The 27963-nt window shown below is 41.7% G+C and overlaps 1 protein-coding gene across 3 annotated transcripts in view; it reads left to right on the top strand.

Moving 5' to 3' along the window:
* Positions 1–27963, top strand: part of il34 (interleukin 34) — an 82956-nt gene that overhangs the window by 25656 nt on the left and 29337 nt on the right. The window contains exons 1-2 of one of the 3 annotated variants that reach the window (XM_047353271.1): positions 3191–3263; positions 26592–26695. In XM_047353271.1, coding sequence (XP_047209227.1) covers positions 26603–26695 — 93 coding nt within the window. In that variant the 5' untranslated portion in view covers positions 3191–3263; positions 26592–26602. Of the gene's footprint in view, positions 1–3190; positions 3264–25098; positions 25356–26591; positions 26696–27963 lie in introns of those variants that run through there. The other 2 variants (XM_047353257.1, XM_047353264.1) reach the window with 2 other exon arrangements.

The following is a 27963-nucleotide window of genomic DNA, read 5'->3' as shown; positions in this document are numbered from 1 at the left end:
GTTGGATAACGAATATCCAATATCAAAACTAAAACTAACTTCAATGCAGTCAAAAGTCTGCAGTTTGACTCTTTAAAGTCCTTGTTCTTGTTAATGCCATGGATGAGACAAAAACAACCTCATAAAGCTCAAAATTTTAACTTTTTCAGGCAAACTTTAGAGCTTCACCAGTCCAGACAGCAGTCTCCTCTCTGTTTCTCCTGTTTCAAACCCCCCTCACATCAGAACCCCTCAGCCTTATTTTACAAGTTCTGGTTGGGCTGTGGTCCAGATAATTATCCCAGTGGATCATTTTATATATGAAAAAACATATATAAGAAATTCTTGCATGCACAATAATACAAACATTATTAGTATTTGGTTTATTTTTATTTTTTTTTGTTTCATTATTTATTTTTTAAGCGATTTACGCAGATTACTTTAATGGGACAATGTCACACAGTAATTTTAATAGCAGCACAGCGCCACACACTGATGACTGGAGGCGGGGCTTCAGCTGCCAGTGGGTCAGTGGAAACACAACAGGTACCATATCGGATGGACAGAGACCGAGCAGCCTAAAACGAGCCAGTGGAAAAGGGGCATTAGCGGCTGCAAAACACTTGAGCCTGGGCTTGAGGTTCACCTTCTAGCAGGAAAACGACCCACACAGTTAGAGCTACAATGGAATAGTCTGGGTAACACCATAATTATGTGTTAGAATGGTCCAGTCAAAGTCCAGACCTAAACCCAACTGAGAATCCCTTCATCCAATCTGAGACTGTTCGGACATTTTAGTTTCTGAATAGGCAAAGGTTGTAGTTCAAAGTTTTAGTAATTACTGAAGGTAATGAACACAAATGCATGCCACACTTTTCAGATACAAATTTTTTGAAAATCTTTCATTTTTTTCCACTTTTTCCAATTATGCACTATTTTGTTTTGGTTTATCACATAAAATCCTAATAAAATATAGTGATGCTGAAGATTGAAATCAGCTGTGGATAGGGTGGCAGAATTAGGAAACTTTGGAAAAAAATTTCTTGTTTTTGCATCTTTTAAACCTCAGTTGGCATTTGGTCAGATCACAGAAGTTGGTCTGTTTGGAAGTAGGTTTGGTCGGTCTGAGGAGTACAGAGAGATTCCATGTTGGGAATCGGAAATGTTAAATATCCTGCGGATTTCCAGCTCTGTGTGTGACCCTTTCATTGATTTAACAAAGCCAATCTGGCTCACTGGAAACCCAATCCTGCCTTCCTTTGTTCTAAAATCTTACTGGTCAGAAGTCCTTCAGGCAAACTCTCCCCCTTATTTACTTATTTGTTTTACCAGCGGGAAGGAGGGGAGGGGGTAGCTGATTCCAGCGTTAGTCCCCTTTCAGATGAGTAACGGGATCACTTTATGTTTTATGGCTTGGTATGGTTTGAATTGCCAGGATCAGCATGTTTAGGAGAAACCTGGAGTTTCTGCTGCAGCTGTAGGGAACCATGTGTCACTTCAGAAAGGTTTCAAGCAGTTCCTATAACCCACTGTGTCCTGAAGCCTTTTAAGGTCACCATGACCCTGGAGTTCTTCCGCTCAGGAATGGTAACGGCAAACACGTCCCGATGACTCAGGGCTTTTTGAAAATGCAAACAATTTTTAGTTTTACAACTTCAACAAACGGCTCACATTTATTTAAAAATTAATCTGCAGAAGCCAAAAATGATTAATCAAAATTCATCGAACCAAAAATGGGTTACCTCATTCTGACCTATTTTAAAGCTGAACTTGACTTTTAGGGTGAAAGAAGAGATCCCTGCTCCCAGAAAAACAGTAACAGCATGTTTTCTTGGTATTCAATTAGTGTGGATTACCCTCCACTCAACCTGAGTTAGTAAAACCTATTTCTAAAAGCAGAAAGGTCCAATGTTTGAAGCAGATCACATTCAGTTGTCTAGATTGAGCATTAAGCAATCCGATATATTTTAAGCATATTACTGATGCGTTTCCTTCAGAAACAGAAGTAGAAAACGGTGTGAGGGTAAAAATAAACTGTGTGAAGAAAGCAGCTCTGTTCTGACCGAGCAGCAGAGGACACCCAGCTGAAGGAGGGTCAGCTTGGTGTCCTCTTCTCTCCGGGTCCACTGATACTCTGTTTGGTAACAGCAGCTCAGCATTCCTGTTTATTTTATAAACACAGTTCCAGGGGACATCCAGTCTCTGCTTAGCAGGAGTTGCAACAGTCTTACTTTAGGTTTCCTGATCATTTTTAATGTATTGTGTTTGTGTGATGACTGTGACCAAGTCTGTTACAAACATTTGTGAACATTTATTCACACTGGATGAAGGTGCTCCTGCTCTCTCCATGACCTGTTAGGATGTGGCTGGATTGCAGCCAAACCTCCTTGAGTCTGATGGGAATCATGCTGCTTGGTCTCAGAACTCATCGGACCGGTTTATCCTGCTATTTTTTACATCCTGCAGCCTCATACGTCAGTAGCACTTTCCAAAGACAATCCCATCCTGATTGTCATGATTGCACCACCCTCTGGGTTCCAACCTCCCAATAGCCGAGTCAGGACACAGCTACACTCTAACATCATTGTTCATTCAGATCACATCTGTACTATCCTTTCATGGTCTTGTCACCTGTTGGAAATCTTTCTTTTGCAGCCAAAAGGCACAGAATTTACTGGGTTTTGTGTAGTTGGGATTGGTTGTTGCAGCTACATGGTGAGAGCTTGACTTGGTTGTAAGTTATATGCTTAGCAAGCTGCACTGCCAAGAGTGTTGCAGTAATTTACTTTGACTGAGCTGCCTGCTGCTGTTATGAGAATGAGTCATGAGTCCGGCTTGGATTTATCAACAACCAAACTGCAAGTCTGCAGGCCATGACATCATTAATGTGCTGCCACCACGCTCCCTCCTTGACCCTTATCCAAGATAAGCCAACACGATGTTGCTTTGGAAGTTCCATGTAAACTCTGCTTTTTTATGTCATGGCACATCCTTCATCCAGCGCGAAGGGACTACCTGAGCTACCTGTCATAGTGTTAGGTATGGCTCTGACCCACATGCAGAATCAGGCTCAAGGGAAACGGGTCCACGTTTTGAAAAAGGTTTATTTAAGGAGAATGGATCAGTATGGTGTGCAGGAACAACTGTAAGGAAAAATGACAGGTAGGTGGCACAGTAAACGAAACTGGAACTTAAATGTGAAATGTCTCTTACTAGGAGGGAGTAGGCAATCTGCCAGGAGGAGAGGGATTCGGACTGGAGAAGAAGTGAATATGGAGACAATGGTAAGTCCGATGATTTCTTAGTTACTTGGGTTACAGCTTGGAGTGCAGGCAAAGCGTCAGCGGAGAGTGGACAGGTTAGGTTGAATGGTCTCTGGAACTTCCCCGGCTGGCTGCTTTCGGACCCGTGATTCTCCAGAGTTCGGCGTCGGGTAGGTGTGTGTGGAAGATCCTTTCTGGGGAAATCCTAGGAGCGAGGCTAGTGCGAAACGAAGCCACCGGGGCCAGCCTGGGTAACCTCCAGGTAGTCTCCGGTTCAGTTCACTAAGAAGAACAAGGAACAAGTTAAACATTGTCGGAGGCAAAGTACACATAAACGAAATTAATACGAGGCTAGCTGAGTAGCTGCCACAGAGGCTAATACTTGAGCGACGAGATGCTGGCTGCTTCCTGCTTAAGTACTCCAGGACTCAGTTACCGAGATGGAAAACACCTGTTTCCACCACTGCTGAGCACTAGCGCCTACTAGGAGTCAAAAAACACAAACAATAACATACAACAGAAACTCCAGCCCCGACACTACCTTTGAAATCCAAGTTATTTCACCTCATTTTAATCATGAGACATAAATTCAACCCCATTATCTTCGGCCTCTGGTGAGAGAACAAAGGGGAGAAACTAACTGACCATCAGAGTAAGCCGTTTTTCTCATTTCTCTATGTTTGATATATTGAAGAAGGAGCTGAGCCACAAGGTAAAGGTCTCCGTTTGTCAGTTATATCCACATTCCAATCCTCAACTATGGCCATCCTGAATAACAACAACTGAGAGGAGGTAAGGTGAGGGGCCTTATCATCTGGACGAAGCTTGGAGGAGAGCTGCTGCTTCTTCACATTAGAAGAAGTGAACTGGAGTTGTTCACTCCTCAGCATAATGCCTCCACTGGAAGTTTTCCAGGCACATCCCAATGGGAGAAGAAACTTGGGATAGACCCAGATCTCTAGATACAGATGCATCTCAAAAAGTAACATTTTTGGTCAATCTTTTAAAAAAACGAAACTCATCAACTATATACAGGTCCTTCTCAAAATATTAGCATATTGTGATAAAGTTCATTATTTTCCATAATATAATGATGAAAATTTAACATTCATATATTTTAGATTCATTGCACACTAACTGAAATATTTCAGGTCTTTTATTGTCTTAATACGGATGATTTTGGCATACAGCTCATGAAGACCCAAAATTCCTATCTCACAAAATTAGCATATTTCATCCGACCAATAAAAGAAAAGTGTTTTTAATACAAAAAACGTCAACCTTCAAATAATCATGGACAGTTATGCACTCAATACTTGGTCGGGAATCCTTTGGCAGAAATGACTGCTTCAATGCGGCGTGGCATGGAGGCAATCACCCTGTGGCACTGCTGAGGTCTTATGGAGGCCCAGGATGCTTTGATAGCGGCCTTTAGCTCATCCAGAGTGTTGGGTCTTGAGTCTCTCAACGTTCTCTTCACAATATCCCACAGATTCTCTATGGGGTTCAGGTCAGGAGAGTTGGCAGGCCAATTGAGCACAGTGATACCATGGTCAGTAAACCATTTACCAGTGGTTTTGGCACTGTGAGCAGGTGCCAGGTCGTGCTGAAGAATGAAATCTTCATCTCCATAAAGCTTTTTCAGCAGATGGAAGCATGAAGTGCTCCAAAATCTCCTGATAGCTAGCTGCATTGACCCTGCCCTGGCATGGTCAATGGCACCCCAGACCATCACTGACTGTGGGTACTTGACACTGGACTTCTGGCATTTTGGCATTTCCTTCTCCCCAGTCTTCCTCCAGACTCTGGCACCTTGATTTCCAAATGACATGCAGAATTTGCTTTCATCCGAAAAAAGTACTTTGGACCACTGAGCAACAGTCCAGTGCTGCTTCTCTGTAGCTCAGGTCAGGCGCTTCTGCCGCTGTTTCTGGTTCAAAAGTGACTTGACCTGGGGAATGCGGCACCTGTAGCCCATTTCCTGCACACGCCTGTGCACGGTGGCTCTGGATGTTTCTACTCCAGACTCAGTCCACTGCTTCCGCAGGTCCCCCAAGGTCTGAAATCGGCCCTTCTCCACAATCTTCCTCAGGGTCCGGTCACCTCTTCTCGTTGTGCAGCGTTTTCTGCCACACTTTTTCCTTCCCACAGACTTCCCACTGAGGTGCCTTGATACAGCACTCTGGGAACAGCCTATTCGTTCAGAAATTTCTTTCTGTGTCTTACCCTCTTGCTTGAGGGTGTCAATAGTGGCCTTCTGGACAGCAGTCAGGTCGGCAGTCTTACCCATGATTGGGGTTTTGAGTGATGAACCAGGCTGGGAGTTTTAAAGGCCTCAGGAATCTTTTGCAGGTGTTTAGAGTTAACTCGTTGATTCAGATGATTAGATTCATAGCTCGTTTAGAGACCCTTTTAATGATATGCTAATTTTGTGAGATAGGAATTTTGGGTTTTCATGAGCTGTATGCCAAAATATAAATAAATATTGTATTAAGACAATAAAAGACCTGAAATATTTCAGTTAGTGTGCAATGAATCTAAAATATATGAATGTTAAATTTTCATCATGACATTATGGAAAATAATGAACTTTATCACAATATGCTAATATTTTGAGAAGGACCTGTAGATTAATTACATATGGGCTGCACGGTGGTACAGTTGGTAGCACTGTTGCCTTATAGCAAGAAGGTCCTGGGTTCGACTACCAGCCGGGGGTCTTTCTGCATGGAGTTTAGATGTTCACCCCTCACATGCGTGGGTTCTCACCGGGTACTCCAGCTTCTTCCGAGAGTCCAAAAACATGACTGTGAATTAGTGTGTGCATGGTTGTTTGTCCTGTATGTCTCTGTGTTGGTGACCTGTCCAGGGTGTACCCTGCCTCTTGCCTGTAGACTGCTGGAGATTGGCACCAATTCCCTCGTGACCCACTATGGAATAAGCGGGATAGAAGATGAATTAATTAATTAATTAATTACACATAGGCGTAAATTTATCAAGCCTTTATTTCTTGTGATTTTGGTGATTATGGCTTACAGATGGTGAAAACCCAAAATTCTGTGTCAGAAAATGTGAATTTGTGACAAAGTAAAATTTTGGAAACTTATGGTGTCACACACTAATCAGCTAATTAACTCAAAACACCTGCAAAGGTTTCCTGAGCCTCCAAATGGTAAATTGTAAATGGCAGGTACTTGTATAGCAATATATCATGTCCACAGAGACCCCAAAGCACTTCACACAACATTCAGTCATCCACCCATTCATATACACATTCACACACTGACAGGAGTGAGGTGGTCTCTCAGTCTGGGTCAGTAGGCGACGCAGTTATGGAGAAGACCGCTGACAGGCAGATGTCCAGAAGACAGTCCTTGACTCCCTACACAAGAAGGGGAAGCCACTAAAAGTCATTGCTGAAGAAGCTGGTTGGTCACAGAGTTCTGTATCCAAGCATATTCATTGAAAGTTGAGTGGAAGGAAAAAGCGTTGTAAGAAAAGGTGTACCAGAAACAGGGATAACTGAGGATTATCAAGCAAAATCCATTGAAGAATCTGGGAGAGCTTCACTAGGAATGGACAGACGTGTGGAGCCAGCGCATCAAGAGCCACTACTCACAGAAGAATCCTACACATGGACTACAAGCGTCTCACCTGGGCTAGTGAGAAAAAGAACTGGACTGTTGCTCAGTGGTCCAAAATCCTCTTTTCAGATGAAAGGAGAGTTTAGATTTCATTTGGAAATCAAGGTTCCAGAGTCTGGAGGAAGAGTGGAAAAGCCGAGAATTCACGAGTGAAGTTTCCACAGTCAGTGATGTTTGGGGTGCCATGTCATCTGCTGGTGTTTTTTTAAGCCTACAGTCAATGCATCTATCTACCAGGACATTTTAGAGCACTTCTGCTTACAAGCTTTATGGCAATACTGATTTAATCTTCCAGTAGGACTTGGTTCCAGCAGAACCACAGGCTGGTCACGTCCATACCCCGCCGCACTGGTAGAGTAAAAGCATTCCTATGGAGTGCATTGAAATAAACATACTTTTTGGAAGTTTGAAATTTCTGTTTAAAATATTCTTTTTTACTGATCTTATGTAATTTTCTGAGACGCTGATTTTTGGTTTTTCGTTCTCTGTAAGCAATAATCATCAACATAACAAGACATAAAGACTTGAAATATTTTTTTCTCTATTTGTAATTTATATGATATGTGTTTAACTTTCTGAAATGAGTAACAAAACATGTTAAAGGTTTTCACTATATTCTATTTTTTAGATGTACCTGTATCTATATATCCCTTCTGGTGTGGGAACATCATGGTATCTCCCTGGAGGAGCAGGAGAGAGGCATGCTTGGGTTTTCCTCTTGGAATTGGTTTCCCACAACCTGGTCTTGGACAAGTGAAAATACTAGAGAAACAGATGGAATTGTGTGGGTTATTCTAGCTTTTTCTTAATGTTTATAATGCCTCTTTCCTTTCATTTTAATAGTTAAAATATTTGGGTTCTTCATACCATATATTACAATGTGATTGGAATAGAACTACAATATTGTAATTGCAAAGGACTGCTTGCACACAATATCCAGTGGGCAAGAATGTTTCAGGTCTCATTCATTCAAATTCTGATTGCAAATAACATATTTGACCGCTTTTTAACCTTGACCATCCACCTTGACCATGGCCACAGCTGATATAGACTTTAGAGACCCAGATCCTAAAGCTTGGAGACAGTAGTGAGCACATTGTGATGGTGGAAGAAAATGGAATAGTGGGTTACTTGCACTTGATATAGTCATTGCAACATTCAACAATAATTTGGCAATTTCTTGTTTTCAACGTGGCGTGCCACCCTAGTTCTCAAACTGCAAAGGAAATTGAAAAGAATTATTAATATGCAACCTTTTAGTGACCCATAACTCTCATTGCATGCTGGTAAGGATGTCTAATGTGTCTCTAAGGCACCCTTATTGTTGGATGTTTGGGCAGTAGTTGCATTGGTGCCCTTTAAAGGTTCTCCTTCTAGTTTTAAAACAAATTCCATCCAGAGCTTTTGGGATTAGATTAAGTTTCCAATACTCCATCTTAATTTTACCATCTTTGTAGTCTTATTGGAACATTTGCTGTCAAATGAAGTAAATGATGACAAAGACAGATCTTAGTTATCTGTGCTTGGGCCAGTACATGTGCCAGCCTCCAAATCATCCAGGAAGCTGCTCTATCTCCATGGTCTGGACTCGGGGTTTAAACTTATCCATGCTGCCCAGCTTGAGTTGACCTTTTCCCACATTCAGATCATCTCTCTTTATATTCACAGACGTGTCATGTCTCAGTTCAACGACATGCAGGTTAGGAAGCTAGGAAGCCTGTAATCGGCTGTCATGTGTCCCGGAGGCCTTTTCTTGAGATCTCCTCTATGGGAAATGCTATAATGGGTTCCAGCTGTATGGCACCTCTTGACAGTATGAGTGGGAGAAATGTCAATATTGTCAGAAAGTGTTAAAAAGACAGATGAAGACGTTTTCTGAGGACAAGCTTTGCAGCATTGCATTTGGAGTGAAGACGTTTGGCCTCAGGTCACTGTTTACACAAGTCAGGAGACAGCAGTTTTTAGTAAGCTGTGGAAGGGGGAGTTGCACAATATTTCTCATAAAACTGTACAAAAACAACTTCTGCTAAAACCCAAAATTTTCATCCTGCCTTTAAACTTAATGGATTCCGACCTCTTGGCTCCTGGTTCCTGAGTGATGACAGAATGGAGCAGGGGATGGATAGATGGATTGGGATTTCATCTCCAGGAATGAAGGAGTTTCTCCAGCTTGTCATGGCTGCGAAAGAGTTGATATTAAGGTGTTGCTGACATTTTTTAACACCTCCCTCCAACACCAGTTTCTACTGATTGAAATGTATAGGCTATATTTATGTAAGTGTTAACTTTACTGAGGTTCTTATAAAAGATGTCGGAGAAAAAAGGAGGAAAATGGCTTTAAACATTAAATGTTGCTGATGGTTCTGGAAGGTCTTCAGCTTAATAGGGCCCATTAATCATGATTGAGTGCCGTTATAAGTTTCTCTTTGCAGCATAAACATTTATTTGCCAACAACTACAACAATAGGAGAGTCCAAGAAACTCAATGAAGATTGAAGGAGAATTGTAAATTTTCAAAAGTCGCGAAATTCTTTTGAATCTATTTCTAATTAACTGCTGATCACCAGTTCAAACAATTATATGGAAGTCCAAATTACTAAAAATTTCCCAAGCTTGGTAGACGATCTAAACTGATCCACTCAGATGAAACGAAACTAGTTAGGATGTTCATGAACAACCCAAGAACCTTGCAGGCTCAAACTGCTGAACTCTTGGGTTTTACTGTCCAAACTGAAGCATATTTAACATCTTTACTGACTGAGAGAATCCAACACAAGAAAGAAATACCTGATCTAGAATCAACAGGGTGAATAGCAGGGTGAATTCATGCTTTCCACTTTGGTGAGCCTGTCTGAATCGTAACCTGTCTGCTTCCTAAACGATATGAGGGCTGGACATTCCCATTATGTTAATAGCTGCATCGAACAAATGAACGTGGCACCTTCCGGTATCAAGAAATTGTCCCCAAGGATGAACTCATCCAGATATCTTGGCTTTTTTTTGTTCTTTTCTGATGATGTCACACAAAGAAGATGTGTGTTGGAGGAGTTGCCTTAAAATACCTCGACTATTAGGTTTTAACTCCAATGTTGTGGAACAACCTATCATGGGCTCACAAAGCCATGACATCAGCATTTAGGCTTCCCCTAGACTACGATGTTTAAATCACAGTAATCTTAGTGTATTTGGTCCGCTTTAAACGGACCACAGTTTGTTTCCCCTTTGATCCGGACCTTTTGAATACACTCAAACCCTGGTCCGAAGCAAACAACCGGACCGCGACCCACTTTTTGAGGATGGCCTTGGTTCCCTTCCAAACTGTGGCGAATGTTGTGAATAGTGAATGCACTGAAGTCATACCTTATCTGGCGTCTGTTTCTTAGCGATGCTGCTGCTAGCATGCTGTGGATCAAGACACACATTCATACATCCTTCAGCTTGCAGCGCACGTTTTCTGATGCCGTTCCAAAATTAAAAATAGAACGTCGAGAAATCTTTGTGGAATGAGCTGCTATTAAGCTGCAATTATTTTGCAGCTTAATAGCAGCACAGATTTGCTGAACATAAATAGAGCAAGCATTACTTCCATCATAGTTTCCCTCCATTTCCAGGTCTGTGCTCCGTCCCGCCAATGGGAGCACCGATCGTCACACACATGGCGTTGTTTACAACTTATAGTTCACTTGCAAAAAGTACAAGAAACAAAATTCCCAAATAGCTCAAATAAATTAAATAAATCTCCATGATAAGTGGATGAAGATTTCTGACCCAGACTGTATGTTGTCCAACTTGAGAGTTTCTGGTGTTTTCATGGCTGAACGAGCGAAACACCTTCAAATCCATGTTGTCTGAGGCGGTTTAAAGGAGAACCTCGGTCTCACCCTGTAATTATGCTTTCTAAATCAATGAAGTGCTAACAGACAGATGCCTCCAGTCAACACACAAGGAAGATGTTTTTTTCAAGAATATTTACATATGTGGGTTTCCCTACTGCTCAATATGAAGCAGTTTTCAGACATGGTAGTTTGCAATTTATTTAAACACACTCTTGCTGTACATCTGACCTGACTGAAGGAGATTACTTTGTGAGAATGTGAGAAATGCAGGAACCTCCAGAGAAGGTTTTTGCTAAACATTAAGTGTGTTTGGATGGCTCAAAATGTCTGCTGTAATGGTTGGTCATCTGCCAGTAGATCCAAGGAATGTTGTTTTAACTACTGATGAATAAATTTGACCCCACAGTCAGCGAGGACACGTCCGCGTTCATTTCAGCCCATGAAGGGCTCACAGCTCGCTTTATCAGATGAGGTACTTTATAAGATGTTGGCCAGAATAAATTACATCTGCTGATTAATAGAAGAGTTTCTGGCTCAGATTCCTATCTTAAGTGGAAGTACCTGCTCAGGGCTGGCCCAAGGTCATACTGGGCCCTTAAACTAAATTTAGTTTTAGGGCCCCTCTTCCTGTTAGGAACATCACCTCCACTAACAGTGTTTCATCTGGGAACTTGACAGCAATCACAGATAATTGGGGATTATTTGCTGAGATGTATTTGTGACCATATATAAAAGTTTTAGATCAATGGCTTCTGCGTAAATTCTAGCATTTATGGCATGACTCTGACAGTTTTATGGCCCTAAGCAGCGGATTAGTTTGCTATGCTTTGGGCCGGCTCTGTACCCGCTAGTGTCTGTTGACACCTGTGGATCAGAAGATTTTGCTTTAGATAATACGGTTTGGTGCAACATTTCCCTTGTATGTAAATAGAACTCCCTCTAGAATGTGAATATTTTTGGCTTTTAACTAGAGCTTAATTAAAGACAACACTGCCTTTCTTCCATCGAAGGAAGGATGAAACATGGTACAGTAAAAGCTCAGACTCGTTTCTGCACAGCTCTGTGAAGAAATGCATTCTTTTCATTCTGCTGTAGATTTGCTGCTGTTTGAGATCTTTGTCCGGTTTGTGACACAGTTTGGGACAAGGTTCAGCGGTCAGACAGACATTCTCACATTTGACTCTAGAACAGTTTGGTTGAGAGAGGAGTTCATGATCCACCCAGGTACTGTGGCTGCAAAACAAGCCCAAATTATCATCCCTCCACCACCATGCTTGATAGTTGACCTGAGGTGTTTGTGCTGACTTGCTGTGTGGTTTTCTCCAAACATGCTGCTGTTCATTATGGACAAACATCTCAACTTTGGTTTCTTCTGTGTGAAGGTCCTTGTTCCAGAAGTCTTATGCTTCCTGCTTTTTCCCACAACTCTTCTAAACAAGCCTTACTTGTTCAGCTTTTTCTAATTATCCTGTCAGGAACTTTAATACTTAAAAAGTTCTCCACCTTTGAAAAGGGCACCAACATTTTCAGATCCAGGTGGGGGCGGGTGCCTATCTACAGCACTTCCAGGCCAGCTAACTTAAATGTTTTCTACGTGTGAATAATCTTTTTCTCGGTAGACTGATGGACTTCAAATAGTTTGGATATTACCTTGTCTAAGGTCATTGCTGATGCCGTTCCACCTTGGCGTTGTGTTAACACACACCTATATGCACCAGAGCGGCAACCTGCAAAGCTGCTCACACTGATGATGATCATTGATCCTGTGGAGGCAACAAGGATGCACTTTTACTCCTGATTGTTTTATTTCTCGCATTTGTAGCATACTGGAGCAATGAATAAAATATTCCACAGCTTTAGGATTTATTTATTTATTTGTGGAAATACTGTTGTGGGTTTGAGCTGCAGTTTTCCTCTGGTGCACTGACTGTATGAAGAAAGCTGCAGCTTTAGAAAAGATGCCTGACTCGACCGTCTGGTTCTCAGTAGACTCCAGTTGAGATGAAACTCCTCTTGCTGTGCTGGACAGATGTTACCCTGAGATCCAAATAAATTCTCTTCTTCAATTAGCGGAGCTTTTCTCCATGCTTTTGACTTTTGGTGAGCAGGCGTTTGTTTTTCATTCCTGCTCTGAGATTCAGGCTTGTGCGATAGATCTAAGCAGATGTTTTGTTGTAATAAAAAGAAACTGACTTACTGTACATCATCTGTACCAGTTTTTCTTTGAAGCAGAGAATGACTAATGATTGTGTTATTGAGGGGACGTCCTGACAAAACTGCAGTCAAGAGGAGTAGTCTCAGCTGCATGTTTCAAGCTATTGCTGCTGGTTCTTCCTGACCTAAAAGAGGAAAGGTCTTTCCTTTCTGTGCAGTGTGCTGGTGAGAAATGGGCTATGCGGGGAGTAAATTTCTCACTTGAAAATGAGTTTGGAACCAAAGCATAAAAAGAACTGGAAGGTTTCAACCTATTTCAGATTTTGTTTTCAAATTTGCTGGAGCCTACTGTAATAGTTAGCTGTTCAGAGCTGGTGTCTATGTAAAAGACACATGACACTTTATTTCTCAGTTTAAGACATACAGTGCCTTGCGAAAGTATTCGGCCCCTTTGAACTTTTCAACCTTTTGCCACATTTCAGGCTTCAAACATAAAGATATACAATTCTAATTTTTTGTGAAGAATCAACAACAAGTGGGACACAATCGTGAAGTGGAATGAAATTTATTGGATGTGTCAAACTTTTTTAACAAATTAAAAAACTAAAAAGTGGGGCGTGCAATATTATTCGGCCCCTTTACTTTCAGTGCAGCAAACTCACTCCAGAAGTTTAGTGAGGATCTCTGAATGATCCAATGTTGTCCCAAATGACCGATGATAATAAATAGAATCCACCTGTGTGTAATCAAGTCTCCGTATAAATGCACCTACTCTGTGATAGTCTCAGGGTTCTTTTGAACCCTCTGTGTTCCTTGAAGACCAAGGAACACACCAGGCAGGTCCGAGATACTGTTATGGAGAAGTTTAAAGCTGGATTTGGATACAAAAAGATTTCCCAAGCTTTAAACATCCCAAGGAACACTGTGCAAGCAATCATATTGAAATGGAAGGAGTATCAGACCACTGCAAATCTACCAAGACCCGGCCGTCCCTCTAAACTTTCATCTCGAACAAGGAGAAGACTGATCAGAGATGCAGCCAAGAGGCCCATGATCACTCTGGATGAACTGCAGAGATCTACAGCTGAGGTGGGAGAGTCTGTCCATAGGACAACAATCAGTCGTACACTGCACAAATCTGGCCTTTATGGAAGAGTGGCAAGAAGAAAGCCATTTCTCAAAGATATCCATAAAAAGTCTCGTTTAAAGTTTGCCACAAGCCACCTGGGAGACACACCAAACATGTGGAAGAAGGTGCTCTGGTCAGATGAAACCAAAATCCAACTGTTTGGTCACAATGCAAAACGATATGTTTGGCGTAAAAGCAACACAGTTTATCACCCTGAACACACCATCCCCACTGTCAAACATGGTGGTGGCAGCATCATGGTTTGGGCCTACTTTTCATCAGCAGGGACAAGGAAGATGGTCATAATTGATGGGAAGATGGATGGGGCCAAATACAGGAACATTCTGGAAGAAAACCTGTTGGAGTCTGCAAGAGACCCGAGACTGGGATTAAGATTTATCTTCCAACAAGACAATGATCCAAAACATAAAGCCAAATCTACAATGGAATGGTTCACAAATAAACGTATCCAGGTGTTGGAATGGCCAAGTCAAAGTCCAGACCTGAATCCAATTGAGAATCTGTGGAAAGAGCTGAAGACTGCTGTTCACGAACGCTCTCCATCCAACCTCACTAAACCTGAGCTGTTTTGCAAGGAAGAATGGGCAAGAATTTCAGTCTCTCGATGTGCAAAACTGAGACATACTTCAAGCGACTTGCAGCTGTAACGCAAGGGGGCCGAATAATATTGCATGCCCCACTTTTCAGTTTTTTATTTGTTAAACAAGTTTGACACATCCAATAAATTTCATTCCACTTCACGATTGTGTCCCACTTGTTGTTGATTCTTCACAAAAAATTTAAATTTTATATCTTTATGTTTGAAGCCTGAAATGTGGCAAGAGGTTGACCAGTTCAAGGGGGCCGAATACTTTCGCAAGGCACTGTATATTCCAAAGGACTTTATAGAAGGTCTGATCTTCTTTCCAATGTATGGCTCATATAGTGAAAAAACACAGTAAGAAATCTGAAAGGAAGAAGTTTAGAAGGGCTGCTTGGTACCTATTTTTACAAAGGTGCTTTAATTATGCTTCTAGTATACTGGTTTCTGTAGGTCATGCATCGGGTTTGCATGAGCAAACAAAACAGCGATGAAGTCAGCAGCTGCTCCAGGAACATACTGGAGGGGAGCCGTCAGAAGGGCCTGCTCAGCCAATCAGAAACAGACTTTGGGGAAGGTTTTTTTTTTTTTACAGCCACTTCAAATAAAATCATTTTAACTATGTTAGGTCTTCATTAGAGTCTGCTGTGGATTACACTCCTTACATCTCAATGTGAAATATAGTAACAACAGACTGACATCAATTAAAAAATATATAAAAAATAAAACAGAAAAAACAAAAACAAAAAGAATAATACAATCCAACTTAGACAGCTTTGAGACCGTGGCATTTTTTTAAATTTTATTTAGAGGAGGATGTTGATAATAAATCCCTGTTTGATATTGACTTCATGGATCACTTCACTGATTGAGGGTATAAAAGAAAACTGTCAAAAAGTCATTGTATAATTTATGAACAAGCATTAAAATAAAATATTATAAATATTTTACATCACAGTTCAATTAAAATCAGATCTGACCCATTAGTTGCAATCATGCTTGGTTTTCATCAGGCTTATTGTCTGTGGTGACATACACGCCTGATATTAAATGCAACTAGAGAATTCTTCAAGGTGATTCATAACTTTGGCTATTTTTAGCCAATCTGCCCATGATTTCATCTAGACGAACACCAGTTCTAACAGACAAGGTAGTAAGAAGTTATCTTCCCCTTCAGAGCAAGCATTTTGGATCAACATTTAAACGTGAGCTCTGCAGCCACTGTGACAGTGTGGTAACAAGAAGTGAGTTTTAGGGCACATCGGCTGGATGAATCATTTAGCAAACCTGCCACACTACACATGGGAATGCCCATCTGGATGTTTTTATGTGTATGTTTAAAGAAAATGTTTAATCAGAGTGTTATGATTTGGGGTTGTTTGGTTTTTGGTTTTGGGTTTTTTCTTCTGTTTTTTACAGTTCAAGTTTTGAATCATGCTTCTGTTTATTATTTTTCTGGTCATGTTTTAGTCTTGTTCATGTTTTGTCAAGTTTGGTTTTGTTTGTATATTAGAGTCTCTGTTTTTGCCGCAGCCACGTTTTGTTCTGTCTGTTAATTAAGTTTATGCGGTTCACCTGCTCCAAGTTAGTCTGTCTCCTTGCTCCACCTGGTTTTCACTCCATATATACACACCTGTTCAGTTAGTCATCGCGGAAACATTTCTCAGATCATGTCTTATTTTTTGGCCATGCCTGTCTCGCCTGCCCGTTTGTTGTTTTGTTCCTGCCTCCTGTTGAGAGTGAGTTTTTGTTATTAAACCTTTGCACTTACCATCACGCTGCCTGCTCGTCTGCATTCTGGGGTCCTATATCTCGCAAGCCATAACACAGAGTTCTCAGAGCACAAGAATGCCATTTCACATTGTGTACAAAAAATGACATGATTGTCCAAGAACATTAAGTCATTGTCTTGAAAGAAGTCGAAAAACTCTATCTAATCACTCAATCTATCAAATTGTTACATAAACATTTTTCTATAATTCTATGTCTTTTCAAATTTATTCTAATTTTTCCTACTATTTTATTTTACTTTATGCTTAATTTTCCTTTCTTTTTACTTGTATTTTTCCTCACCTTTTTTTATTTATTTCACAATGTGCAGGCTGGTAGGTTTGCTGATTGGTGGAGGATACTTTGTTCAATCATGTCAGGTTGGAAATGAATTACTGTTGCAACTGATTAAGTTTGAATAGCTTAGAGTCTTGTTCTTGATTTCAGTAGATAGATGAGAGCTATGCAGCAATAAAGACATTGCACTCTATTATTGTCATCTGACTACTGAAGCTTAAAAAGAGACTTTTTATTTATTTCTTTTTTTTTAGACCATAAGTTTGGTTGGATTCATGACAGAAAATAAACTAGTTTGGCCAACATTTCCTTCGGAGATGGAGAATAGATCACAGTTTTGTCTGCATTAATAAGTATGTCACTCCAGTCTGTTGTGGTGAGAAAGGAGTCTGTGGGGGTGAAGGGAAACCTCTTGATTTATCGGTCCATCTTTTATCCAAACCTCACCTCTGGTAACGAGAACCATAGGTGTAGGTGTTTCTATTAAGAGATCACAATGACTTCTGGCGTCTGGCCTTGTTCTGTTTCTCTCACACTCCTGTCTGGGTCAGCAATTAGCAGCTGCTCCAGGAAAGTACTTGAGAGGAGCCATCAGCCATCTGCTCAGCCAATCAAAGACAGACTTTTTCAGTGCATCTCTAGCCTTTACTGCTGATGTCCTCTTATTGGCCACCAAAGCTGACTGGAGGTAGAGAGGTTCTGTGAAACTACCTGTCACTTATGAAGGGTCACCCCTGTTAGGCTTCCACCACCCACCACCCACTAGCTGGCATTACTTCCAGTCCTGATCATTCGTGGATGGATGGATGGATGGATGGACGGATGGCAGGATTTACTTGTTTGCATCCTCTAAGTGCTGCTCAGATCTTCTGTCTTGCTCTGTGATTGTTGACAGATGTGCAGAAGTTATTGTTGTTCAGGGGGTAATGTCATCAAGTGTTTGGACACTACAGGGGGAGGTCATTGAAAGCAGGTTGCTGTGTGTTGCTGTATGATCTGCATTCTGTTTCTCATGTACAGTGTCTCCCACTTCATAAACACCTGATCTGACTGAAGGCTGTTTGTGAATTTTGATCTAAAACAGGGAAAAACTTTCTCCCTCGACAAAAGCATGAACAATATCTGCTCTGTGTTTCCCAGAGCAGAAGAATCCATTCAGGCTCTCGCCCACAAACATGTGTCGACCTGCAGGTTCAGAAACAGAAACACAGGTTTCTGCATGGACTCAGTTTCATACAAAATAATCGACTGTTTCATAGGAAAACTGACCAAACCGGCTGCAAAGTGAGTGAAGATGTAACAGTGAGGAACCGTTTGGAAGGTGTGGATTATCCAGAATCCATGCACCTCCAGGCACGCACCTATGGTGATCAAACCTTCTTTCCTTGGACTATGTTTGCTTCTCCCAGAGCTGTTACCTCCATGACCAAATCAGGGATTAGTGGATTAAAATGGATCATTTGATTTCCATCAGCAAATCAAACTGCATTATTATGCATTTTGATGAGGGGTCAAAGAAGACCACTGCCTTGCTGCAACATATCAGCAAATGTTCATATGAAGATGGCTGCATGGTGGCGCAGTTGGTAGCACTGTTGCCTTGCAGCAAGAAGGTACTGAGTTTGACTCCCATCCAGGGGTCTTTCTGCCTGGAGTTTCCATGTTCTCCCTGTGCATGCATGGGTTCTCTCTGGGTACTCTGGCTTCCTCCCACAGTCCAAAAACATGACTGTTAGGTTATTTATTAAACTGGTACGTTTGCAGGATGTTAATAGCCCATGGCAACCTGTTCATGTTTGTTTTTGGCATCATAGTAATGTTATTATGTCTCTCAAACTCAACTCTGTGCCCTATTTATTCACTGAGAGCTAGTGGCATTACAAAGATGCTTTTGGATCTTCAAAATAAGAGCTCCCCTCTTTTTGATTCATTAAGAAACCCATTAGCTGGCTTTTAACCTATTTCTACTGGTCTTCTTTCAACATAATTGCATGTTTATATTTTAACAGGGTAAATGTTGCATCTTACTAATTTTCAAAAGCATTCACAATATTTTAAAAGTTTTGTTCACGTTGAATTTAATGTTTTTAAAATACTACATGATTAAGTGTTAAAATAGGCTTCAGGATAAACATATAAATGAATAATCTACATCAGTTCTGTGTTTTAGGCAGACTAGAGGGCATCTATGTAAACTAAATTCAGCTATTTCACGGCAGCAAACTAGACTTCGCCCTTGTAAAAATGTGTTGTGTAACTCCTGTGAAATACAGAGACTGGTGACCCATATATGGTGCTGGTCATTGCAGCCACAGACAGGCTTTCTGGACTAAACAGTCAGAAAAAAAGACAAATATTTACAATTTCAGAGTATTTCTTGACGCATTCCCTTGGCGCAATACTTGGGCCAACTCTGGCTTGCCGCACACCGCCCCTATGATCTGGTCCTCCATCTTTACTGACAACCACTTCTTCTCCGCTGCGGTCTTTCACCCTACGTCACAGCCACATCCAGTCCCTGATTGGTTGATGCGAATTTAGGAAAAAGTTCAGATTTTTCAACTCGTCCATAGCTCTCGCTCCGCTCCCGGTTCGCTCGGCGCGCCTTCCGCACCGCGTCCTTCGTCTCCTTCGCACCGCCCCGCTCCGCTCCTGAACGCGCCTCTACATAGGGATAACATGTAAATCGGCCGCTCCTTTCGCAGAATCCACGTTCGGTGTGAACGCACCATAATGTTTAATGTTAACTGAACGTTCTTTCTAATGTCGATCAGTAATTGTTTTTACAGCAATGTTTATTAAAGCCATGCTGTACTGATTTCTAGCTATATCATTTTAAATCTGTCTGTTTCAGAATTAATGACATTTCTTGAAACGGACATTTCTACAGTGCCTCTTAGGTCACAGGAAAATTAAAGTGCCCCAAATTCAGCTTCAGGAGGTGACTAATTGAGACAAAACCGAATCTTTCTACCATCACCATGCTTGATAGTCTGTATGAGGTGTTTGTGCTGTTATGTTTTATTTAGTTTTCCGCAAACATGGCGCTGTACATCAATGCCAAAACATCTCTACTTTGGTCTCATCTGTTCAAAGATCATTGTTCCAAAAATCTTTTGCTTTATCTAGGTCTAGCTTTGTAGACCTAAGTCATGCGGCCATATTCAAGCTATATCTGTTTGGTCTATTGATGTCATGAGCATTAACTTTTACCATTTTATGTGAGCCTTGCATGTTCCTCGGGGGATTTGCTGGGATGACTCAAGGGCAGAAAAGGAGCCCACAGCACCACAGACATGAATTTTAATCTGAAAAGTCACTGTGTGCAAACAATCGATAATTAATGTTTAAACCGTGAGTAGCATTACCTTCTGGCAGCTAGACATTTAAACTGTTATGTGCTTACAGTGTTCTATGTAGTAGATATGAGTAGTTAAAGAGAGCCTTCAGTTTCAGTTTGGAAAGAAACATTCAGAGCTGAAATATAATGAGAGTGATTCAAGGTTTAGGTGTGCGTTCTCTGTACTCTGGGCCAATAGCAGTCGGAGGCACAGTGGTGGGAAAGCAGATAAAATACCTACATTTTGATGCATAAACTATACACGTGGGGATGAAAAACTGTGTACATGGAAGCAGCGTAAATTAATAGGTTTCTAAATATTTCACATTTATCTTACATTGATGTAAAGACTAGTAACCAGTTAACACAAATGCTTGATGGCAGTTGTTGCTGCCATGGGTTGGCACAACTAGTTATTAGGTTTAAGGGGTCGTCGCTCACAAGAGACAATGCAGCTGAGCAGGAGGACTTGGGAGAGGGACAGATAAGGACGGCTTTGAACATTTCGCATCATCAGATAAGTACCAAGCCATTATGAAGTAGGGAAAGGTTTGCAGGATGCTTGAAGGAGCACAAGAGGAGCTTTTACCTGCAGCAGCTACACATGGTTTTCTCTTTGAAAGGCAGAATTGTTTTCTGAAACCCTTCGCAGCAACTGCAGACACAATGACGGCACTTTCAGTGTTAATGAATTTATTCTTCCTCTGAAGAAAAACACGTTTTGCACCAGCCTCCAGAGATCCCGCAGGTCAAAGCAGACAGACTAAACACTGTGAGGGTCGAGTGACCCTGAAAACAAGGTATAAATGAACAGAAAATCCCTCCTGAACCTTCTGACCCTGCAGGTTTCAAAGTCACCTCATGATGTACTGTTGTCAGAAGAAGACTGTGCCAAGGAGATTTCTCTGCTTCAAAAAGAAGAATAAATACAACTTTCTGAAACAAAGTGTTATTCCTAACATCAGATCACAGCTTGTTGCTAAGATTTATAAACAGAGTTGCACATCGTGGAATCTGGTCAACTGCCTGGCTAACGTTAGCAATTTCAGATTGTTTGTCTATGAAAAAAATACATACATGGGCTAACATTCATTCATTTGTCTTCTTTACTGCTTATTCCGTAGTGGGTCACGGGGAAGCTGGTGCCTATCTCCAGCAGTCTACGGGCGAGAGGCGGGGTACACCCTGGACAGGTCGCCAATTCATCGTGGGCTAACATTAGCTGGGTATTTGCATTTGAGTTGACCCACCGTTTGAGGATGAGTGTTACTTGTTTGCTGCTTCAATGTTTGTATAAGACGTATTGTGTTGTTTTACTTATCAGATTCGGACCCTTTCTTTGCATGATTTAATCTTATTGCAAGTGTTGCACTGAGCCAACTGGTCATTTCTTACTTCTTATGGTGCGTTCACACCGAACGCGGTTTCTGCGAAAGGAGCAGCTGATTTACATGTTATCCCTATGTAGAGGCGCGTTCAGGAGCGGAGCAGCGCGGTGCGAAGGACGCGGTGCGGAAGGCGCGCCGAGCGAACCGGGAGCGGAGCGAGAGCAATGGACGAGTTGAAAAATCTGAACTTTTTCCTAAATTCGCGTCGCGTCAACCAATCAGGGACTGGATGTGGCTGTGACGTAGGGTGAAAGACCGCAGCGGAGAAGAAGTGGTTGTCAGTGAAGATGGAGGACCAGATCATAGTGGCGGTGTGCGGCAAGCCAGAGTTGTATGACTCAACTAATGACTTTTACCGAGACGAGTACAGAAAGGACCTGGCCTGGTTATGTTTAGGCACAAATATCTTATATTTAGGAGATGTGGACATTAAAAATTGGCTGTTTTTTTATTGAGCTGAGATTTATTTACTCACCGAAGACAGATTGACAGGCGTTCAGCACCGGGGATACAGCGCCGGTAGTTGGCGTCCCGGAGGCCGATTCGTCTCCCAACGCGGGACAGCAGATCTTCGAACTTGGTCCTGGATAGACGGAAGTACCGCTGAAATCGACCGTCATCCAGACGCAGCTCCTGGAGTAGGTGGTGGTACTCTCCAAACTGTTCCCGTCCCTGAAGAATCTGGTGAACCCAGGGATGTCGACGGCGTTTTTCGGCTCTCCACAGGTAAAACACCGTAATTATCCGTGAAATCCATGTCCGCCATGTTCAGTTGAAACCAGCAAGCAGCAGATGGAAGCTCCTCCTATTTGATGACGGTGCGAAGGGTTGCCGTTTGTTGCCAGATGGCAACGCGGAGTTCACGCGGAATGTCAAGCGGGCAAAAGCACACAAATGACGCGAAATATTCGCAGAATCCGCGTTCGTATGACGTTAAGCCTAGTGGTTAGAACAGGAGGTTTGCGTTCCAGAGGGGACACAAGGGGCCGGGTTCGTATCCCACAGATTGCCACTCTGGGGCCCTGAGCAAGACCCTTAGCCCCAGAATGCTCCCCGGGCGCCGCACACTGGCAGCCAACTGCTCCCTATAAGGGATGGGTTAAATGCAGAGGACAAATTTTGTTGTAATGTACATGGGCAATGACCTATAAAGATGATTTCATTTACAGGTTCATCTCGGTTGATTAGATTAATGGGGGCGCTGTGCCGGTCCGTTGTGGTGAAGAGAGAGCTGAGCCGAAAAGCAAAGCTCCCAATTTACCAGTCGGTCTACGTTCCTACCCTCACCTATGGCCATGAACTTTGGATCATGACCGAAAGAACGAGATCCTGGATACAAGCGGCTGAAATGAGCTTCCTCTGTAGGGTGGCCGGGCACTCCCTTAGAGATAGGGTGAGGAGTTCGGCCATCCGGGAGGAGCTCGGAGTAGAGCCGCTGCTCCTCCACATCGAGAGGAGCCAGTTGAGGTGGCACGGGCATCTATACCGGATGCCTCCTGGACGCCTTCCCCAGGAGGTGTTCCAGGCACGTCCCACCGGGAGGAGGCCCAGGGGACGACCCAGGAGAAGGGCAGGTTTCTAAGGTCCAGACTCAAAAACGCAGATGTTGAACTCAAATCCCATATATGTGTGTATTTGTGTGTGAGAGAGGCAGAAGAAAAGTTTAGTATAGGTTCAGATTTTGTACAAATACATATTATCAGTCAGTCAGTCAGTTGTCCCCCTGTCTGTCACTTCCTTCCACAACATGAACTATACTCCTTTCTAAAACAACTTTCTTTTCGCATCTCTAATGTCCCTTTTCACTTTTACCTTCTTTTCCGACTGATCGCAATATTTAAGACAAACAAAACTTCCTTCAGGAAAGTTTTAACTCTTTAACCCCTTAATTGATGCACTCTGTGCTTTTTAATATTCTTCTTATGTTTTTTTTATTTATTTTTCCATCAACTGTTTTACTTGAAACTTTTTAAACTATTTAACTTATTTACACTCAAACTTCCACGCTGTGAAAAACCAAACTTATCTTCCAAATTAAAGCACATTTAACACAATCATCCCCACTTTTTCCTTTCATTATTTTATAAATCAGAGTCTGAAGAAGGAGACACCCCTGATGCCTCAAGGTTCCGGAACCATTTTTTTTTACCCGTTCAGCGGCACGTCTGCCCACTGGCTTTTCTCCTTTATGAGGTGTAGAAAATTGCTAAAAACCACCCGCAAAACCCTGTGTTTTGCTTTATCTTATTGTTACCAATAAGAACCTCCCTGCAATTCCTTTTGCAGGGTAACTGGGCCCTCAGCTGATGTCCTCCCTCTCGCAACTCTGGGACCTAATTAATTAGTTAGGAGATGATGGTTAATGTGTAATAAAAATAATAATATACATTATATCATACAGAGCAACTTCTCACCCAGATATATTTGAAGACAAATTGTTCGGATCTAATCAGCCAGAAGCCGCAGGCGGACATGAGGACTCCCCTCCGTAACATGGAAGTGGACTGAGGACAACGTCTCCAGGCTGGCCAGGCGTCCGTGTCCCATCCTGCGGTCTCCTCTGGCACGTTAGATCCTGTTCATGACGCTAAAATTGTTGTGGAATTTTCTTATCAAAGTGGGTAGAAGTTGACTCATAACAAGAGAAAATCCAGACTTTGTCTTATAAGTTTTATTCAAAGGCATTCAGCGTTTGAAGACCCTGACACTGAGGTTAGTCAGTGAAACAGAGCCCCGATCAACATTTACACACAGTATTTATACCAGAACATGACAGTGTTATCTCAACTGCAAAGAGTTTTAGAAATATGGCCCCTAGACCCTCCCCGGGTCAGAGTTAACAAAGTTATTTATGAGGGCACCCATCTACCTTCCCTTGAAATATACACTTCAGGAAGTGTTAACCATAAAACTCTCCAGCATTTGAATTTAGAGTCCATCTGCTCTAAATAACAGAACACTAATAAAACACAGAGGTCAGAGGAGAGAGGTGAAGGGAATATCAGAGCACTTTAAAATAATTTTCCATTACAATAGGTGTCACATATCCAAGCTTTTTAATGGGGAACCCATTATTATCATTTAATACATCCTCACAGTGTTATGATCCATGTGCTTTTGGTTTTCTTTGTTTTTCCTTTCTGATTATTTATTTTTGTTCCCATATAGGCGTTCCTTTGAGTTTCTTGCATTCTTTCCTCTGTACATTTATTCTGTTATGTTAGTCTCAGGCTTTGTCCATTTCTGGTTTATTGATTCTTTTGTGTCTTAGCTCAGGTTCCTCTGTGTTAATTTGACCTGTGATCTGCATTACTTGTTTTTCATTTTCTTCCTTTTTTTCTAAAATATATAAAAAGTATTCTTTACAAATATATTCTATATCTTTATAAAAATAATCAAACATGCCCTGATTGGCTCACTTGAAATTATTTGTTTCTGTTTGCCCTCTTCCTGTGGAAATACAGCACATCTCTGTTGAATTGTTTTCATTTTTTGTCGGGATCTGGGTTGTGTTTGTGTTTTTGTGCTTGCTACATGTGTTCAGTGTTTTCAGACGGAGCTGGAGTTCTCAGGTGTGCTGGGTGACAGGTGCGACTTATTCTACTGATTACTTTGAGCAGTACTTAAGCAGGAGGCTGCCAGCACTTCAATGACAGAGTGTTTAGCCCTCAGTGGTAACAAGCTCAAGCTAAACACTAAATCTATGCTTTGTTCTTTGTCCTTGTGTAACTTTGTTTATGCTCCTTTGCTGGCTAAGTAAACCTGAACCCTGGGTTTATGTCACTGAATACTGACTATGTGTCTGGAAGTCTTTCTGGATGATCAAGGCTATCTACGTTCTGAGGATTTCATTTCCTATCTACGGTCTTCGTTTGGATTTGCATCTAGCTGGCAGTTTTCTGCTACCTTCGCCTCCTGGACCAAGTCGCAAGCGTAGCCTGTCCACCCTCCAACGTAAGCATCTGCACACCGAACTCATTCCTGTTTTGCTCCGAGCTCACAATGAACAGCACCTAAAGAACATTCTACAGACCAGGATCCTGAATGCCTCTTCCCCTGGTGACCCGACCACACCTATTTAGTAAGCTGTTCTCTTGATTGCATTAATTCCTTGTTCTTAATTCAACATTATTCAGTTCCCTATTTTTCACCAGTGCTCTTCCCTTCTTCCCATACAGTTGGAGAATCATCTGTTACGTTCCTGATAATCTTTGTCACAATAAACATCCTTTACATTTTCTGTTCTCCAGAGTGTTCTCTGCATGTGGGTCAGATCTATTGCAAACAAAATGACGTTTTTGGGTTTAAATAATTAGCAAATTTTATGGTACAAACCCTGTTCATTTGTTTAACAAGCATGCACGTTTGGCTTCACAAAGCTGCACTCGTGACTGTTGTGGGTTTGACTGTGGGAACATGGGGGTGCTGTGGACATTTGCATTTTTATCGCTGCATAATAAAGATCATCTACGCGGCTCCAGTCAGAAACTTTCCATCCACTCATCATGGGCATGACTGGTGTCATAATTTGGGTGTTTTTAATTAGTTGTCTTTCCAGGACAGAACGATTATACAAAAAAGATTTTAACATTGGCAATTCACAGGGTTCAAGTATAAATATTCACTAGTATGTATTTTAAAAAACCTGACTTGTCTACTGAAGTATTCACCTCCGTGCTTATTTTACACTCTTTGAGAAGTGTTCGCACATAACAAAACAAATCGGTTGTTTCACCAGGCTTGCAAATTATTTCAGTTTCTACTTTCCTTCCTAAGTAGAACCAGTAAGGGTGTACTTAGTTTTTCCCTTACAGCTTTTTTATTTTGTCTTTGCTGAATAAATGACAGTGAACAATCCGCTGTGCGTTTGTTCGCTTGAGATTAAATGGCAGTATTTGTACTTTTTGACCATGACTGTACTGAATGACTGATTCTCCCGGGCTTTAACTGGATCATCTCAAAGTGAGATGCGATGGAAACATAAGAGGTCCTGACCACAGACACATGCGTGCCTTTTAACACCACGTTGCACATGCCCAGATCCAATGTTAAGTCAGGCTATGAGTAAACTCCAGCAGTTATATCTGGATATATGTTATATCTGGTTATAGCTGGATATCTGAGACATGAGCTACACATGGTGACAGTTGTACAGTTAATCACATGCTCCATCTGTCCTGTCTCTTCTAGGCCTGTTTCTAATGGCTCCTGTTCTGATGGCTTTCACGCCAGCCAGCATGTGCACGCCCTTGAAGACACTCAACGACAGCCTCAGTCACAGGCGGCGGTACATGGTAAGACAGGGGATATGTGTGTGAATAAAACCCTTCACCTGTCTGTGGTTTCCTCTAGAAGCTTAACTGAGGACATGATCTGTATAAACAACTCACTGGAAGGTCAACCTTCTCCTGATTTTGCAGAGTTTTTATTTTTCAAGTGAAAAGCAAATGATGAAGGCTTGTAGCTTGTTGGGATGAACAAGATGAAGCAGTGAGGTCAGCGTGGAACTTTAGCCTTCAAATTCTCCACAGTAAAGCCGTGCTGGAGCAATCAGGCCCCACGTCATGAATATTCTGCTACCATGATCCCCTCAGGAGGTGTGCAACGAGAATAAACCTGAAGCAGAACTGGGCTCTGCAATATCACAATAACTTTGAAGATACCAGTAGATCCAACACAGACTGGCTGGGATTTAAGAAATGGAAAGTCCTTGGCCGAGTCCAAGCCCAGATTGATCTCCCTGAGATGCTGTTGGGTGACTAGAAACAGATACAGTCTCAGATCCTGCTGTAGAGCGCTCCAAGTTGACAGGTCAAAGTAAGAAAATGCTTTTTTTTTTAAGTTCTAAATGTACTAACGGACCGCTGAAGGAGATAAAGTTCTGAGATTGAAGCCTGTGGCTGGACTGGTAGGAACAGTCCAAGGATTGATTTATATAAGAAAATGTACCAAAGCATGAGTCTACGGATCGATAATGATGGCCAGTTAACTCGAGAATATAAAGTACAGTGATGAATTAGAGATTTATACCCTGTTATGAACCGTAATGCTCCACGATAGATGGCATCCAACATATGCAGAGGCAGCAGGTGCATATAAAAAGCATCAGAGTAATCTAACAGAGGTAGGGAGACAAGATGGTTCCTTGCACTGAAAGAAACACAAGATCTGTTTCTGAAGAAAAACCCTAGGTTGATCTTTAACTTCTTTACAACACATTCAAAATGTTACTTAAATTAAAGCTTATTGTTAATTGTGTAAGTTTCAACAACTCTATTGGTGTCATTGTTTTATGGAAGGGTAGAACTTTCTTTTTGTTAGCAAAACAGCATGACCTTTGTCTTAATATTTCAGACGAGCCACAGATGAAGCAAGTCAGATTCTGTCCAATGCAGACTACAGTCACCCAAGCACAGCAATAACAATGTCATCAGCATAAAAAGCATCAGTGACATTTTCAGCGAGACTTACAGAAATTGAAAACAGAGTTGGACCTAAAATGTAACCCTGTGGCACACCTTTTGGTTACAGTATTTGGATGACAGACCAACACTGTTGCACA

This window comes from Girardinichthys multiradiatus, chromosome 2 (genome assembly GCF_021462225.1).
Source record: "Girardinichthys multiradiatus isolate DD_20200921_A chromosome 2, DD_fGirMul_XY1, whole genome shotgun sequence".
Lineage (NCBI taxonomy): Eukaryota > Metazoa > Chordata > Actinopteri > Cyprinodontiformes > Goodeidae > Girardinichthys > Girardinichthys multiradiatus.
Note: the sequence above shows the minus strand (reverse complement) of the source record. Positions and strands in the feature narration are given on the sequence as shown.